The sequence below is a fragment of the Melanotaenia boesemani genome, chromosome 19, assembly GCF_017639745.1.
Source record: "Melanotaenia boesemani isolate fMelBoe1 chromosome 19, fMelBoe1.pri, whole genome shotgun sequence".
NCBI classification, from domain to species: domain Eukaryota; kingdom Metazoa; phylum Chordata; class Actinopteri; order Atheriniformes; family Melanotaeniidae; genus Melanotaenia; species Melanotaenia boesemani.
In genome coordinates, this window is record NC_055700.1 from 5,642,318 (window position 1) to 5,659,500 (window position 17,183).

General features: G+C 38.8%; 1 protein-coding gene across 2 annotated transcripts; it reads right to left on the reverse strand.

Annotated features, from left to right (window-relative positions):
- Positions 1 to 109: 109 nt before the first annotated feature.
- ash2l (ash2 like, histone lysine methyltransferase complex subunit) lies at positions 110 to 11,567 on the reverse strand. Of its 2 annotated transcripts, XM_041970098.1 has the most exons (17): positions 11,490 to 11,567; positions 10,829 to 10,895; positions 9,548 to 9,693; positions 9,355 to 9,443; positions 9,171 to 9,265; positions 8,345 to 8,440; positions 8,016 to 8,111; positions 7,834 to 7,909; positions 6,414 to 6,431; positions 4,144 to 4,240; positions 3,099 to 3,316; positions 2,849 to 3,016; positions 2,395 to 2,588; positions 692 to 784; positions 511 to 609; positions 376 to 435; positions 110 to 270 (listed from the first exon to the last, which is right to left on the reverse strand). In XM_041970098.1, the coding sequence occupies exons 1-17, from the start codon at positions 11,546 to 11,548 to the stop codon at positions 163 to 165; spliced, it is 1,779 nt and encodes a 592-aa protein (XP_041826032.1). In that variant the 5' UTR covers positions 11,549 to 11,567; the 3' UTR covers positions 110 to 162. The 2 variants fall into 2 exon arrangements, with proteins under 2 accessions (XP_041826032.1, XP_041826033.1); XM_041970099.1 differs by lacking the exon at positions 6,414 to 6,431.
- Between the last annotated feature and the right edge of the window lie 5,616 nt (positions 11,568 to 17,183).

The following is a 17,183-nucleotide window of genomic DNA, read 5'->3' on the forward strand; positions in this document are numbered from 1 at the left end:
TATTATCAACAAGGCATTATCATGTTCTCATGGTTTTAACCGTCTGTCCTGCAACAATAACACAAGCGCTTCTTTGACCTGTTTTCTGCACTGATTAAAGTTTTTTGTCTAAAGATGAAACATTGTTTTGAATGGGGATGAAATACTGAATTCAGCAAGTGTTCATCCTTCCCATGGAGGGCTGCGCCGTCCTTCCACCTCTGTCTCCACGTGGTACAACATATCAGCCAGTGTGTGTTCGATCACTGCACCCCAGCCCATATCGCTCATCTGAGAGAAAAAGAGAAAAGCATACGTGTGTCTGGTCAAACTGTAGCTTAATACATGTGAAGTTGTCTGAGAAAGGAAACAAAAGAAAGGATGGTAAGCTCTCACCGGTTGGTACTTAATGTCTTTTGGGGGATATTTAAAATGTGGCCCAAAATTAACAGAAACCTGAAAAGAGATGAGAGTAAACACCAACGATCTAATAACCTAAGGCTGAAAGATTTCATCATCTCATGCACTGACCGTGCAGCCTCTGTACAGTGAGATTGCAGGGAAGTAGAGGCCTTCAAACAGGTTTTCAAAGGCAACACCTTGGTTCACTCCATTTTTATAGAATATCATCTGAAAAACAGGATTCTTGAGTCAACAGCAGCAAACAGCAGCGGCTTTTCTAGCTGGACATTCATTACAGAGGTTTTCTGACCTTGCTGGGGCTCGTCGGCTTGAGGCTTTTCTCTGCTTTGTCCACATAGTCCTTCTCCTCAAAGTACAGGTAGCTCTTGAACTTAATGAGTGCCTGAGAAGAGATTAGAAAGATAAGATAAAATATGATAAGATGGGATCTTTAATGAAATAAGGACGTTCCCTTAACTCTGCAACCTGGAGTGAGGAAAAAATGAAAATCTGACTTAACCTGAAGAAAGTTTCGTTGTTCAGGCTTCAGTTTTTTCTGACTTCTAATCTATCATCACTAAACTCAACTTTATTTATACAGCATTTGCAAGCACATTACAGCAACCCACAGGGCTTAAGATAGCAAAAAAGAAATTAAAGGGCATCACAATTAAAACTAATGACTAATAATAACACAATTAAAAAGAATAAAAATCAAAGGCTGCCAATAATGTTAATAATAATAATAATAATAATAATAATAATAATATAGATAGTGATAGAAGCCAAAAAAAAAAAAGTTGAAAAGTTGGTTGATAGCATAGTACGTGGTTTTTATAATAAAAGATGGGGCTAAACCATTAAGGGCTTAGCAGATGATGAGAAGGATTTTGTAATAAACTCTAAATTTAACAGGAAGCCAGTGAAGGAAGGGTAAAATTGGAGAGATGTAATCAAACTTAGGTGTGCTGGTCAGAAGTCTGGCTGCAGATTTATGGATCACCTGAAATTTAAGGAAGTTTTGTAACAACCCGTTTAAAATAGCACTGCAATAGTAGAGCCTTGATGAGATAAAAGCATGTAAGTTTGGGACAGAATATTCCAGATCTTGCTGTCTTCAAGACAATCTGAAGCTTAAGTAATTTGTTTCACTGGGTTTCTGAGAGGAATAAAGCAGGGCGTCGTCAGCATAGTAGTGGAAACTAATATGCTTTCTGAGGATGTTTTCCAAAGGAGGGAAGTATAAGGAAAAAAATGTTGGACCAAAACCAGAGCTTTATAATATCTGATAAATCTTTAAGTAATAAATAAAAATTCAAGGAACACATTCAACAGTTAAGATGCTAGTATTTTCTCTTTATATGGTGGATCGTTTTACTTCATTGCAAATTATCTGCAATATTTACTCCAGACAGACAGACGACAGATTTAGCAAAGTTAGTTAAAATGTTAATACTAAGAAAGGTCAATAGGTGGCTAAAAAAAACTCAAAATAATCAACTTCAACAGGACCTTGTCTAATGTGGTCTAGATGCAAAACAAAAAAAATGTCTTGTATGCATTTTCATAAATTGAATAAAGGTTTGACAAATCAAAACTGTGTTAATTAGTACATGCTCTGTAGAATAATTCAGTCTCAAATCTTTTTCAGAAGGACCTGGTCTAGTGTGGTTAAAGGTCTCCCCAGAAAAAGGCGGCGTAATCACCCTTTGTGTAAATCACCAACCAGCCTGTCATTTTATTTAAATGGAGGCATGCCATTCTGTGTGTGTTTGCACGTTTACAATTACCCTACACCCTGCGCTCGCATGCACACACAAGCAAACACACTCCCACCAGGAAACAAAAATATCTGCATAACACAAATCAAGTTATTAAATCTTTTTTCTCTGCATGCCAGAGATACTTTACGCCCTGGTTATGCAGTACTTGACGCAAGAAGTGATGTTTTTTTTTTTTTCCCCTGAAGAGATTAAAGGCGTATGTGTGCTTTCATCACGTCTCTGGCGTTACCTTGTCCTTGTATGTATCAGGCAGAGCCTTGGCTGTCTCTGTGCCATCAGGCAACTCTATGAAGAAGCCCAGCGTGTCCCCCTGACCATATCCTGAGGAGTAATGCTTCCCTATTGACTGGTGAAACCGAGTGCCCTTCTTACTGCGCCATGAGTAGCTGAACTTGTCGTAACCCAGAGGAGCCTGCAGGTTACCTAAAATAGAAAGGGAAAAATTTGTTAACTTAAAGAATTCACCTCTGACAACCAGTCAGACTCAGGAAGCATACGTAAATCATATAAATATGACGCAAACAAAAGAAGAAAGAAAGGTGACTTTTCTTTTCAAGCCATTAAACCTGTTATACACACAGTATTTGATCATGATAAAGAGCAATTTTTTTTCATTTTTACTAACTTCTACGACATTACCACGTTGCTTCTAAATGTTAAGAAGGGTGTTAAACAGTTCTGACCGAGTGGCTGAGACCAGCCCAGTCTGGCTGCGGTCTCTGGAGGCATGTCATCCACAGAAACTTCAAAGTACCAGGAGCCTTTTCGCACACCGTGTGACGCTCTCACCATGGAGTAACCCTTCTCCCCAGTGACTGTCAGTCGGTCATCTGAAATCTTCAACTGAGGCGCTGTGACATCATGAGACAAACTATTGATCATCTTCAGTGAAAAGAACATCTTAAACATTTTCCTGACTGAAACTCGTGTTACCTCTATCATGTAAAGCCAGCAGCACCCTCTCATACAGACATGCCCTGTACAGATCACCAGGTATGGGTTTGCCAGCCCAGCAGTCCAGCTCCAGTTTCTCTGGGTCTGGAGCGTGGGGGTCTGGTTCTGCCAGGATGTAACGGTACCCATCTTTATTAAATGGGTGTTCCAGTGGGTAACCGTGAGGAGGCAGCCGCTGGGCGGAGAAGAGAGGGTCGCTGCAGAGACAAAGGAAAAGATACCCACTTAATAACCTGAAAAGAAGGTGTGTAAAATCTGCATAAAGAGCCGAAAATAGACGGCTGGGCCTTTTATCTCTATCTCAACTGCTTTTCTTGACTAAATCAAAATACACCTTATTAAAAAGAACTACATTATTTTACTTATTTTTTTCCCCCAGTAGCCTCTAAAATAAAAAAAACTGAATTATCTAAGCTGTCCACTCAACTCATGACGGAGGTGATAACTGGTCCGACATCAGTAAATGACTATAAGAGGAAATTAATTAATGAACATTAAGTTATAAACTTATTATAGCAATTATTTTGTTTCACTTATACTCATGTAACGAAATTATCTGAAAATAATCTACAAACATGCTAAAAAATGAACTAAGATCAAACCTGTGATTCCCTGCTCTATTGTTTTCATTTAGAATGGAAAATAAAATACTACATTGTGAACTTTAATCTCATTGTTATTCTTACTGTGGTATTGTGATGGACTGCCAAAAGACTAGACATGTAAGTTATCTATAATTTACATTACATGTATAATATGCATTGCCCCTATTTACACATTAAAAAAAATGTCCAAACTGTCGTTTTATTTTTTAAAAGAATCTATTGTATGAGCTGTAATGTACATTTATCTGAAAACAACATAAGTAACATAAAGTAACTGGATTGTGTCCTGCTGAATGCTGAATTTTATGAATGCCGTCTGGATGTTCAGCTCACCGTACACACTGAGGATTTGTTGGTCTTGCTAATGCTTCACTAATAATTTTTGCATCTCATCTTTAACGTGGATTTGCTTTCTGTACCTCCGAGTTCTCTTTGCTGCTCCTGCAGCTGTGCCTTCCTGTTGCTGCTGTTTACGTTTGGCTCCTCGTCCTTTACCTGGGCCGGGGGCTAACGCACCTTTAAAAGCACAGGATGGTGAACAACTGAACCTGAACAAACACACACACACTCACACACAGTCAGCACCAACAGAGACTTAGCTGCTAGGTAGTAACGTTGAGTGCACCTACTTTATAGAAGTCAGTTTTTGTGTGATCATTCATTCTGTGTATTTTGAAAACTCGTTCTTATCTATTATTATTGGCACGGTCTAAGTTTTTAAGGCAAACATAAGAAAATAAACAAAGCTGAATGTTTCCTTCTCAAAAAGTTTGTAATCCATAATTTTGGTTTCATTTGAAAAAGATATAAAGGATTTAGTTTTCCAGGAAAACCTTCAGGTTTTAGTTATGAGTTCTACAGCAGCATGTTCATGTCCATGGGGTACACGCCTTAAAACAGCTCTATGGATGGGCATGGATCTGTGCTGTTATTTCAGAAATACCTTTTGGAATTTTACTCTGAACATCTAGTAACATCTGGACATTTCAGCACAATGTGAAAGCGTTTCACTGGCATTCAGACCCAGGTTAAAGGACTCTGCAGCAGACCTTCAGCTTGGTTCAGCATCAGTGGGAACATGACATCGTAATGAGTTAACAGAGGATGCTGCGTCCAGAACGACAACAGAAAAACAACCCTTGACTGTAACGTCTCATGTGGAGGCTCTAAAACTATATTACGTTTTAGAGGTTTATTCTTTCTCGGCAGGTTTGCTGTGTAATAGTTTATTTTCCAACAACAGATTTATTGGTGCTCTGCGGAATATTTTCAACTCATTCTAATCTGTAATCATCCAGAATTTAGTTCCTGACCTATTTGGAGATCTCCTCGGTCCAGTCTTCATTGATGGTGTTGCAGACCCAGGGGGTCTTCAACACCAGGTGTTTTTACAAAGCTATCATGTGACCTTTAATTATTAAACTTTTTAATTTATTTGGAGAAACACGATCTTAATCAGAGGCTTCACAGCAAAGCAGTAACTCATATAATAACAGAAATCTGACAAAACATACTGCTTTTACTCTCTTTCGTTACTTTTCTTACCAGCTTGAACTATTTTGTGTTAATCTAAGAGAAAATATTCCTTTGCATTTAAAATGCAGTTTATATTACAATAAAATGGGAAAAACACCACAGAGGGTGAATGCTTTTCCTTAATGTTTCACCACTGATAATGCCACTAATGCACACAAACACACAAACATAGTGAAAAGCAGGTTATTAGGTTAACATGGGGAGACAGCAGGCACAGGAAGGCAGGAATTAGTTCGCGTGGCATTTTCCAAACACTATCAGCCTCCCATGATGCCTCTTCAGAGTCACACAGGAAGAAAAACTAACTTTACAGAGCCAGATGTGAAGTTTTGATTATCATAAACTTTTCCCAGATGAATACTGGTTTGTCTGTTGTACAAGATCAGCTATTAGATACTTTATTAAACTAAAAAAAACAATGCCCAAGATGCAATCTGTGACTAGGATTGTCTTCTATGACTAGTTAAATCATAATCACATACATGGATTTCCTGGAAAGATGGAAGAAAATGAGGATTTCACTGATATTACTTACCCAGTAGCATGTAGAGTGATTTACTGGGATTCTTGACAATTTAAAAAGATTTGATCAGAATATGTAATTGCAGTAGATTATTAATAGGAAAGCAGATTTAGGAAGTTGAAGAAGGGTATTTGTGATCAAAAATCAGCTAAATAATTATTTAAAAGCCAACTTTGTTTGGTAACAAAACCTCTTTGAGAGTGAAAGGAAGAGGATGAGGCTGTTTAGCATTGGGTGAAAGCCAACAGCACATCTAAAATGGCACTCTGCTCTCAGGTCTGGTGCACCGCGGAGGGCAGGGTGTCATTTCAGTCAGGAGATTCTGGGGGATTTCAGAGCCTGTTAGCAGCAAGCTAGAGACGTGGAAGGCATGTTCACCAATAGGAGGGGCTTTTTGTGAGGGAAGGGGAGGGAAGGGGGGCACCGAACAGAAGCAGAGAGCAGACAGGGATCGGTACAACAGGATGAAGTTGCCCAAAAGACGTTTGTTAAGGATCAGTTTGGTTTGAGTTTGTTTTGAGCTGGGGGGATACTGGAGGGGGCAAACTGAAGGGCCAACTTCTATCCAGAGGGATACAAGACACAAAAACACACTCATCAGCTCCAGATGCCAAAATACCACATATTCACCTGAGAAAGAAGATCCACCTGGAAAACAATGCAAACAATCACTATGGTCATCACATTTCATGTACTCTGTGCTTGGGAAGCTTACAAAGATTAATTATCATGTCAGCGTGCTTCCACACTTGGTCTGTTTGGTTCAGTTCAACCAAACTTTAAATAAAGCATGTTTGTCAGCTGTAGAGGTTGTTAAATTCTGGTACTTCTTAAACCAGACCAAGAGTGCTTGAAAAGGAGCATCTTTATCATTTTTCTATTTTCTATTTTATTTAATCTTCATTTAACCAGAAAGGTAAACTTAGAACCAGTTTTTATTTGGTTCAGTACTTAACCAGGTTCAGTTATTAAAAGGAGCTTAAAATAAAAACTAGAAACATGCTAACCGAGATTTTTTGTCTCTGATATCGATCTCAGTTTCTTTAATATTTAAAGATGTAGTGTGTAAGAATTACCGGCATCATGTGGTGACAATGGACATAGAAACAACTTGAAATGCCAGGTAGGCACAGAATTGATGGTGGCCGTCAGAGGCCGAAATTCATTCAGACATAAACATGTTTTCATCTGTGAGTTGATCCAGTGGCCTCAGATGGAGTGATGACTGGACAACAGGTAAATTTCCTGGACTACAGGTACATTGTGTACATGTGTACTGTCTTCTTCTCCTTTTAAGGTGTTACGTATCCCAAACGGTGCTCTAGTTCCTATCAAACTGCAGCTTTAAAGCTCATAGGGGTCTTGTTTCACACAGAGTTGTTTGTCCATTCAGAGACACCGTAGTAAAGATGGTGGCACAAATATGGCAGCTGCCATGTTTGTGGACCCACGGTAAGTAGATATAAATGCCTCATTTTAAGAGAATAAAAACATTTATTTCAATAAAGTGGTTAGATATCCATTTAGTTACACTGACACTGCACCTTTAAAAATTAATTATGACAAGTTTAAACCCCATTCTGCACAATATACCTCTTAAATAGTAAAAAAAAAAAACTATTTATTCCTTTTCTTTGAGTTGCTTTTTTTCTATCAATGTGGTAAAATCAGCAATTCTCCTTTGCATTTCCGCATAATGAAAAGTCAAAATTAGTCCATCTTACTACATCTGAACCATTATTTGGTCTATTTTTTGGATCTGGGTTTGTGGAACAACTACAAGATGCTAGAATAAACTATTTTAGAGCTAAAGAGGAAAACAAACTCCTATAGTAAGCTTGTTGAAGAAAAATGACCACAAACAATAACAACGTGTTGTGTTGTTAAAAAAAAAGCAGAAAAATCAATAACTTTTTGTTTTAGTTTAGTATAGACCAGATGAACCAAACACCAGGTGTGAAAACACCCTAAAACATCTCCCATTTACTACCACTGTCCAATCAATCTGTGATTATTACCAGAATGAATATCTAAAGTTTTATCTTCCTACCGTTGAGCCCACCAGATGTGGGAGTCCCAGTGGTCTGTTTCTGTGTGTCATATGAGGGTCCAATGTTTCCCAGGTCCTACAGAGAAGAAAAAATTATAATTCAGACACAACCACATATTTAGTTTCTGCAGCTAAAACACCTCCTGTTCAGCGTGTAAGTAGTGAAGCAGAGTGGTACATACCTGGTCCAAAAGGCCAAATTTGGGGTACTCCTCATCAGTATCTTTACTACCAGGATCAGGGTGTTCCTTCACAAGGAAAACATCTCGCTCTTTGCTCTGGACAATTTACAAAAGTAGTATTATAAAACTACAGAGTATCATTAATTAATCCGCACAGAGAGCCTGCATTCTCGTCTCCTCCCACAAATATCCGGTCTCTGCAACAATGCAGCAGTAATGAAGGCTGCAGACAGGATATAAATAACTGACTTAACATGGAGGCATTTAAAGCATCATCATTTAAATTCTAGATGTACTGTTTACACTGTGGCTCCCTTCTGCTTCATTACCATTGTCTTCACAATGTTGTTGGGCCAGGTTAGCTTCCCTGGTCTCTGACGGGTTGTCATGCACTCCCAGTACTTGTCAATGAACGGTATGATGTCCTGAAAGAAAGAAGGTAGAAGGTCTCAATTCAGCTGTTCGGAAAACTAAAATTTCCTTCTTTTTTTTTTTAAATACAGGTTTAGATAAAGAAATATGCTTGTTGATATGGCATTTTATTTCCTCTTTTAGGCTCCTATTTAAGAAACTTGAAATCAAATTTTCACATTTATTGTTATGCAACTATATATTTCTGTATATCAAGCATAAAAATTCTTTCAGATCGTTTGGTTGTTTAAATGTTGATTTATATTTATACTGAGGCAAGATCCAAGTATAAGCTTATAAATTCTTGCTTTTTACATTTATTTACATTACAGTCATTTAGCAGACGCTTTTATCCAAAGCAACTAGCATTAAAGGTCCCATATTATACATTTTTTTCAACAACTTCATATGGGTGTCAGAGGTCCAACAACATTGTTTTCAAAGTGTATTTCCCCAAATTCAGCCTTGATCCTTAATTTCAGCCGTTCCAAACGTGGCTCTAGTGAGCTGTAGAGAGAACGAGCTGTCTCTGTGTCTAAACCTTTAAAGTTCATGAGTGGTGCCTGTCCACGCCCCTCTCTGGGAGAAGGTCCGGCTTTCGCTGACGCCCAGTCAGTGATTTTAGAGGGCAGGCTCAGCTACAAACCCACTTCCAGAAGGTTAGGATGCTTTGTAAATTTTTCATTTAAAAAGAAAAAGCAACTATCTTCAAATGACTAGAAGTGGAAATGTTATCAAACACACCTTGTCTTTGGAGAACATGGTTTTTGGATGCTCATCTTTTGTTCTGGACCTCCATGTGAGATTTGCCAGGGCTGTGAGACACATTTCCTTCAGGTCTGACACACCAAATGCAACAAGGTTAGTTAACAATGTTAAACAGTTAATATTAAAGATGAACTTACTTTACATGAAACAGAAGACCTACTTGCTTGCTTCCTGAGGAAGTATGTGTTGCCGCTGTGATGGCACACGTTGCAGTGAAACACATAATTGGTCATAAAGGGAAGACAGGTCCTGTAGAGGGGGAGGACAGTTAATGAGCACTGGATCAGTATCTCACCGCTGCTGATAATTCACCATCTATGTTCTGAATCTCCTTATGTGTTGGATGTACGTACGCGGTGTCAATGCCAAACGTCTCTGCAGTGAACCACTTCATACACAAGGCACACTGCAGCTCCACGTCCCCCAGCTGCCTCCCACTCTCCTCGTCTCCAGATGCAGGGAGAGCATCAGCAGCCTCTGAGCCTTCACCTGCAGTATCCTGGAACAGAGACAATCTGCTCATATATAACACGATATGACCCACAGCAATGGAAACCATGTATTATGGAGATGGGTAATCTGGCCAAAAGAGCACAAAGTGATATTTGGTGTAGAAACGGAAACAATATATTCTTTTTGTCCTAATGTTCTTCTTAGAGTTTAGACAAAAAGTAGTGATTAAAAACTGAATTACTAAATATTCTTACATGTTAAATGTTATGCAATTATTAATACAGCATCTATTTCAGATATTACATTTACTGATATCTTGTTGAATCATTTCAGCACAAAACTGGGTGATTTTAATATTGTCAAAATTTTAATACTGTAACAAGACTTCTTTCAGGATGTTGATTTGCTTGATGATATTGTTCCTCCAACGTAATGCTTACTAAATAAGTTTCCTGGGTTCTAAACTACGAAGCAGAATGAGTCTCAGATGAGTGACTTTCAAGGATCTTTGTCTTTATTAAAGATAATTCATCAGAAAGGAATGCTTCTGCAGTCTTAAACATCAACCAGTTACTCTAAAGTTTGTTCCTGAGGACTGCTTTTGAGCACTAAGTGTAAAAGATCTCTTGACATCTTCTCCACCAAACAGCATCACAAGAAGTCATTTATGTTCATATTCATGTCACACCACATTAATCTTACAAAATATTTTTTAATCACTTGTTAATTTTCATTCTGGATGACAAAAAATTAACTTGAAAATTTACAATAAATCTGCAAACAACTGTTCTGTTTGTTCTTCATTAGGCATAAAAATGACTTAAAATGGATGGAGTTGCATCTGACAAAATAAAACCGATGAGTCTTTTTATGCACCACAAAATATTCATGCAACACACTAATTCAATAAAATACACACTCATAAATTGTTAGATCTACTCCTGCTTTCATGACATGTAAGTGATATTGATCGGCTTATTAATTTAAGCAATAAATAATGTATACAAACAAGAGAAAAGCAACCACCACATGCAATCCAAGATTGTGGTGCTGGAGTCTAACTGGGCAAAATTCCATCAGATCAGCAATGCATTGCATTATGTAAACAAATATTAATCACATTTGGACAGCTAAAAAAAAAACAATGGTAAACTATAAAAATAATAATAATACAATGTTACCATTCCCTCTTTGCCATTCGATGACTCAGTATCCATGCTGGTCGGTAGTTCCCCAAAAGCAGCATCCCTGAAAGTAAATATGTAAATAAGTATATATTCTTAAGTGGTTTAATACATTCATTTAATAAATGGAAAATGGGTGCAAACGCATTCCCTTTAAGTGTGTACGTTTGTCAACAAACAGTTGTCACCGCGCATTTCATAAAGCAGAAACAATGCTAAGATTATTCTTAAAAACCCACGACGGCGTACAGGCATGCACACATTAGAATACAAATCAGATAACTCGCCTGACATCCCGTTAGGATCTTTCAAAAGGATACTGAGCTAAAATTCCCAAAACTCACAGTTTGATATACAGTAACATGTAAACAGGTAGAAAGTCGCGAAATTTTTACTTTAAGTTTGACAGAAAACAACTTTATCTTAAACTGTCTGGTTATTTTGGTGTAAAGCAGTTTTTCTTGACAGAGGGATCTCAGCTGTAACGTTTTGTTAGCTTCTGAATCTGTGGAAGGCTAACGTTAGTTAGCTAGCCAGTTTGCTAACAACACTTCTGAGGAAACCAGAGCGCATATACATGTCATAATTTCCACATTTGAGCAGAGTTGCAGTTTACACCTTTCACATATTTCTAAACACTCTGAATGGGTGGACATACCCCTCTCCTGTCTCCGATTCTGTTGCAGGAGCGCTGCCCGCCTCCACCTCAGACGCCATGTTTTGTAATCAATGAAAGAGGTAAAATAAGGAAATATCGCGAGACTACAACTTCCGGTTAGTGCTTTAAGCTGACAGCAATATCGCAGGATGACAAATAAACTGTAACTAAACTGTAACGAGATAAATATTTTTGGTTATGTAATGTGGCATTAGGGCGAGCGTTCAACACAAACTAATGTATATTAACCAAGAATAAAAAACAAACTATATCTATGTCAAAGATTAAGATAGAAATATTAAAGATAAAGTTACTTTACTGTTACTTCAATCCACCCTGTTGGCAATGCTTTTGGGAAAATATTCAAACAAAGAATACTGAATGCATAAATAAATAAAAATAGAATAAAATGATTTGCAGTCCAATACAATTTGAATTATATATCAATATGTCGAACTTTACGTAACTGCAGTTACGTTATCTGACCGCCAGAGGGCAGTACAAATTCCCATACGTACTCTAATAGTTTCAATGTTCTGATATTTGTTCATGTTTGTGGTGGCGTTAAAGTTTGGCGGTTCTGTGGATGTGGGAGGTGGGATGGGTGAGTGGTGCATGCAGTGGCGTGTGGGCAAAAAGTAATGTGTTACTGTTAAAAGTAACTTTTTATTTACTTTTGTAAAATAATTTGCAATTGTGCTGTACAAAATATAATACAAACTCAAACAAAGTAATTTTTCAACACTAATTTATTTATGTCAGGCTAGCCTCTGATTCGCTTGCAATGCTAAGACTAATTGAAGCCTGAGATGGAAGGAAGGAAGGAAGGAAGGAAGGAAGGAAGGAAGGAAGGAAGGAAGGAAGGAACCAATCTACTCAGAAAATACAGAAAGAAAGGATTGTGTCTGGAACTTCCCAGGTCAACATTGTAAACAGGAATCTGATCTTTATGTTTTTCTGGGCTAAATAAATGTTAAATGAATACAATAAAAACAATAAAAATACCGCTATATCAACAAAAGTGCAATAAGATTTGGTCTCAAAAAACTAATTTATAATAAAAAATACATGCTTTTTAAAAGCAGCATTGTCATTATACAGTAACAGCTAAAATCCAATGTAATTGGATCACATGTATATGACAAAGAAGGATAAAAATTTCAGGATTTGTCTGTTTTAACGTAACAAGTCAGCATTATAAATTTCAAAGCTGTGTGAAGATGCTTTCTTCTAAACACAGAGGTGATTTCAAAGTCAAAATCAGTTTTATTGTACAGGACAAAGAGAGAATTTATGGTTCTCTCAAACCTTCATTATTCATTATCTGTACCGCTTCGTCCAGAGTCGCTGGAAAGCTGGAGCCCAACCCAGCATTTTAACAGGAGGGAAGCAGGGTACACCCTGGACAGGTCACCAGTCCATCGCAAACAAAACAAGTAACATCACTAAGTAAAGTAATTTAATCCATCCTAGCAACTAGGATGGGTTGAGTGCAGAGAAAGAATTTCCCAGCAGCTAAAAGTAGAATAAATTAAACAAAAAATAACTAAATAAAAGAAATAAAAAACACAATAATAAATAGATGAGGCAAATTACAGTCAGTGCAATATATGTTTATAGGTATAGGGCAAAAAAAGAAGACTGAGTTAGCTAATGTTCTGGTTAAGGTGATAAAAGTGGCTGTGTGCTTCTTCCTGGGGGTGTAAAAAGTTAGGGGGGGGCTTCAGAGCAGGGAGAGCATTCAGCACCTTGACAGCCTGATGGAAGAAGCTGTCCATCAGTCTGCTGGTCCTGGCCTGCAGGCACCTTCCTGATAGCAGCAGGCTGAAGAAGCTGTGTGACGGGTGGATGAGGTCTCTCGCGATCCAGAGAGCTTTAAGGGTGATAATGTAGATGTTTTGTGGGGGGGGGGTACCAGCCATCAAGAGTGTTTTTCAGCTGGAACAGATAAGAAGTAGGATTAGATGTTCAGCACTTCTGTAATGTGAGGGAGGATGTGATGTTGCAGAGAAAATAAAGATAGAGCTCTCAAACTTGTGCAAGTATTCAGTTCAGTTCAACATTTTCTCTTAATTCCTGTCATATGACAGCAGACAGCAGCAGACGCCTGTACTGGAAGAATGTACAACATGAAGATTTGGTCAGTTAAACATGCTTTGATGACAGTGTCTGACCAGTTGTTTGCAACCAAAACATCTTTTTTGTTAATAGATGCAGAAATAGAAACAATTGATGTGTGTTTGTGACAGAATGCTTCTAACAAAGGGCCTAAAAATCACATTTAACATTTGGTTCTGTTTCCGTTATGTGTCAACCCAACACTGGTTCATCCCTGCAGTGAGGAGCCTTTTTTATACTGAATAATTCATAGCTCAAAGAGTTAAAACACATTCCTCTGAAAATGGTCAGGCTGACTGGATTGATATTAGTTAAAAAAAAATAACAGAAAATAAAACACCTTCAAACAGCCTGTAAAACTAAATATCAGGTTTCTTGGCAGCAAAATAAGAAAAGATGAGGGTAGATTATTTAAAAGTTGCATATTGTACTTTGCTGTGTTTGGTTAGAATTCTGCAGCGAGAAAATCATGTTGATGCAGTTATGGTTTCCTTTGTAGAAGTTTGTGGCTTTTGAGGGTTTGTCTGCAAATCCACTCATAGTTTCCTCAAAGAAGGATGGATGTGTGTTCTGGTTTCTGCAGCTAAAACAGCAGCCAGCTGTTGTGAAGAGTCCAAAGTATGAAAATCCACCCAAAGCAGAAAATGTAGCAAAATGGACTGACAGCAAGACGAAGGTAGCAGATTTCCACATTTCTATTCCTCCACTGGGGCTTACCAGGCTCGTGCACTGTTAATTTCTCCCAGACAAACAGAACATATTAAATACCATCCTGGAAACTGCTGCGACAGGCTCCAGCCCCTCCCTCCACCCTACTCTGGAATAATGGATGGATGGATGGATGGATGGATGGACGGATGGACGGATGGACGGATGGACGGACGGACGGATGGATGGTTGGATGGATGAACGGATGGACGGACGGAGGGACGGATGGATGGATGGATGGACAGACGGATGGACGGATGGACGGATGGAAGGATGGATGGATGGTTGGACGGATGGATGGATGGACGGACGGATGGATGGTTGGATGGATGAACGGATGGACGGACGGAGGGACGGATGGATGGATGGATGGATGGACGGACGGATGGACGGACGGAGGGACGGATGGATGGATGGACAGACGGATGGAAGGATGGATGGATGGTTGGACGGATGGATGGATGGATGGTTGGATGGATGAACGGATGGACGGACGGACGGATGGATGGTTGGATGGATGAACGGATGGACGGACGGACGGATGGATGGTTGGATGGATGAACGGATGGAGGGACGGATGGATGGATGGATGGACGGATGGACAGACGGATGGACGGATGGAAGGATGGATGGATGGTTGGATGGATGGATGGACGGATGGACAGACGGATGGACGGATGGAAGGATGGATGGATGGTTGGACGGATGGATGGATGGACGGACGGACGGATGGATGGTTGGATGGATGAACGGATGGACGGACGGAGGGACAGATGGATGGATGGATGGATGGACGGATGGACGGACGGAGGGACGGATGGATGGACGGACGGAGGGACGGATGGATGGACGGATGGACAGACGGACGGAGGGACGGATGGATGGACGGATGGACAGACGGATGGACGGATGGAAGGATGGATGGATGGTTGGACGGATGGATGGATGGATGGATGGATGGATGGATGGATGGATATCAAGCATATTTTTCTTAGATTTAAACAAAGCCTCAGTCCGGAGTATTTAATAGTTATGCTGATCCACAGTGAGACAAGCAGCAGTTTTACTAAAAAGACTTAAAAACTTTCTTCATCTTGATATTTGCCCATTTTAACATGTGAAGTGTTTGTTTCTAACCACACAGAATGGTCTGCCATAGTTGCCCCACTTCATTTTTACTGCTCTACTATCAAACATTTATATTATTTTAGACATATTTTAGTTTGTTAAGTACTTTTGGCAGCATGACTTGTTGGAAATGTGCTATACAAATGAAACCGACCTGACATGACCTTTATCAAATAGGACCTTTTTTAGAAACTACTTGCTGTTTAAACAAATGAAAATAAAGAGTCTTTGTTAATGTTGATTGTAGTAGCTCACATATTCACATCAGAACCAAGACTTCACTACAATAAATGCTTTCTTGTGGGTTTATTGACAGAAATATGTAATTTTAGATCATGTTTGAATTTAAATTAAATGTTCTAATTTGTCATGCTGTGGTTCGTCTTTATGGAACACAGAGGGACACATCTCACAGAGCGCTAACGGATCTTCTGTAAAAGTACATGTATAATTATATTATATGTCCATTTAAGTGAAAATCAGGTGTGTTAAGTGTTGCAATGGCCTCCTGTTGACAGATTTGCTAGACAAATGACCAGCGTGTATTTACAGAATCGTCCCCACATTTACATCCAGTGTCTGATTTTCAGACGTGCAAATGTCCTCTTTTCTTATTATCTTCTCTGTTTCCTGCCCTTAAAGTAAAAAGCAACAGAATGAAGCTTTGTGTGGACACGAGACCACCCCATGTACTCTGAGTTATTAAACATTTTAAGGGGTCGTTCCAGGACCAGTAAAAGTACAGCAAGCACAAAGGCAAGTGTGCCAGCAGCCATCGCAACAAAAGAGCACGAGAATGCTGAGAGCACCCCTGGGTGTTGCAGTAAACACCTTTAAGCCATTGTTAGAGAGATAATAGTTGTGTGTTCCTCCCCTTTCCTTTTCCGCTGGAGACACATCTGTGTTGTCAGGAAAGTGAGAGGAAGTTTTGTGAAGCTGGAGTTTAAACTTTCTCACGTTTCACATGCGATAACATTTGCATCAACCGTTGTTGTTGCATAGAAATTAAACAAAACATTTCTCCACTTTCATTTAAACTGGTTTACCTGTGATTGTTACCAGCAACCTGTAACAAAGATATCATTTGTCCCCATTTCTTTTGTTGAATTTATGCAAAACAGCAAAGATCAGACAGTTTAACAGAAAGAAAAGAATATTTTTGCAACAAAAATGTGGCATATCTCAGCATGGTGTGCAGTGTGTCCTTGAAATCTTTGCGATAACAGAAAAATGCAGGACAAAAGAAGAAGAGTCAGGACTAAAACACAAGCTACAGCATCTCAAAGTGATGCCCTGAAGAAATCAGAACACATCCAGCAAATACCCGACACAGGACCTGAGAGATGGACCCTCAACTGATGCTGATGGAGACGCTACACGTGCACTTTAATTTTATTTATTTATTTATTTATTTATTTATTTATTTATTTCATTGGTGGACAATCTTAATTGTGCAACTTGATAAGATAACGAGATATAAAAGGTCCTGCACGGTGAATATTCTCACTACATCTGTTAGCTCAACTGAGAATCCTTCAGATATGTCCTTTAAAAGCAGATTATACAACCAAAGGGGAAAATTCAGGCACTCAAAGACCAGGCAGCAGTTTACAAAAACATTCAAACTTCTATTAAAAGTGATGGACAACAGACAGCAAACGGACAGTTTTCGTTATAGCAGGCAGAACATGTGTATCACTGCTCTCTTTCTTCTAAACTGGACTGTGAATTTCCTCTGTT

What these genes read in the sequence shown, in the direction of transcription:
- ash2l (XM_041970098.1), bottom strand. Translation starts at nt 11,548, where the DNA reads ATGGCGTCTGAGGTGGAGGCGGGCAGCGCTCCTGCAACAGAATCGGAG. An exon ending in ACAACATTGTGAAGACAATG is followed by an intron (nt 8,112 to 8,344) that starts GTAATGAAGCAG and finishes TAAATTGTCCAG; the next exon opens with AGCAAAGAGCGAGATGTTTT. An exon ending in AATTTGGCCTTTTGGACCAG is followed by an intron (nt 7,910 to 8,015) that starts GTATGTACCACT and finishes TCTTCTCTGTAG; the next exon opens with GACCTGGGAAACATTGGACC.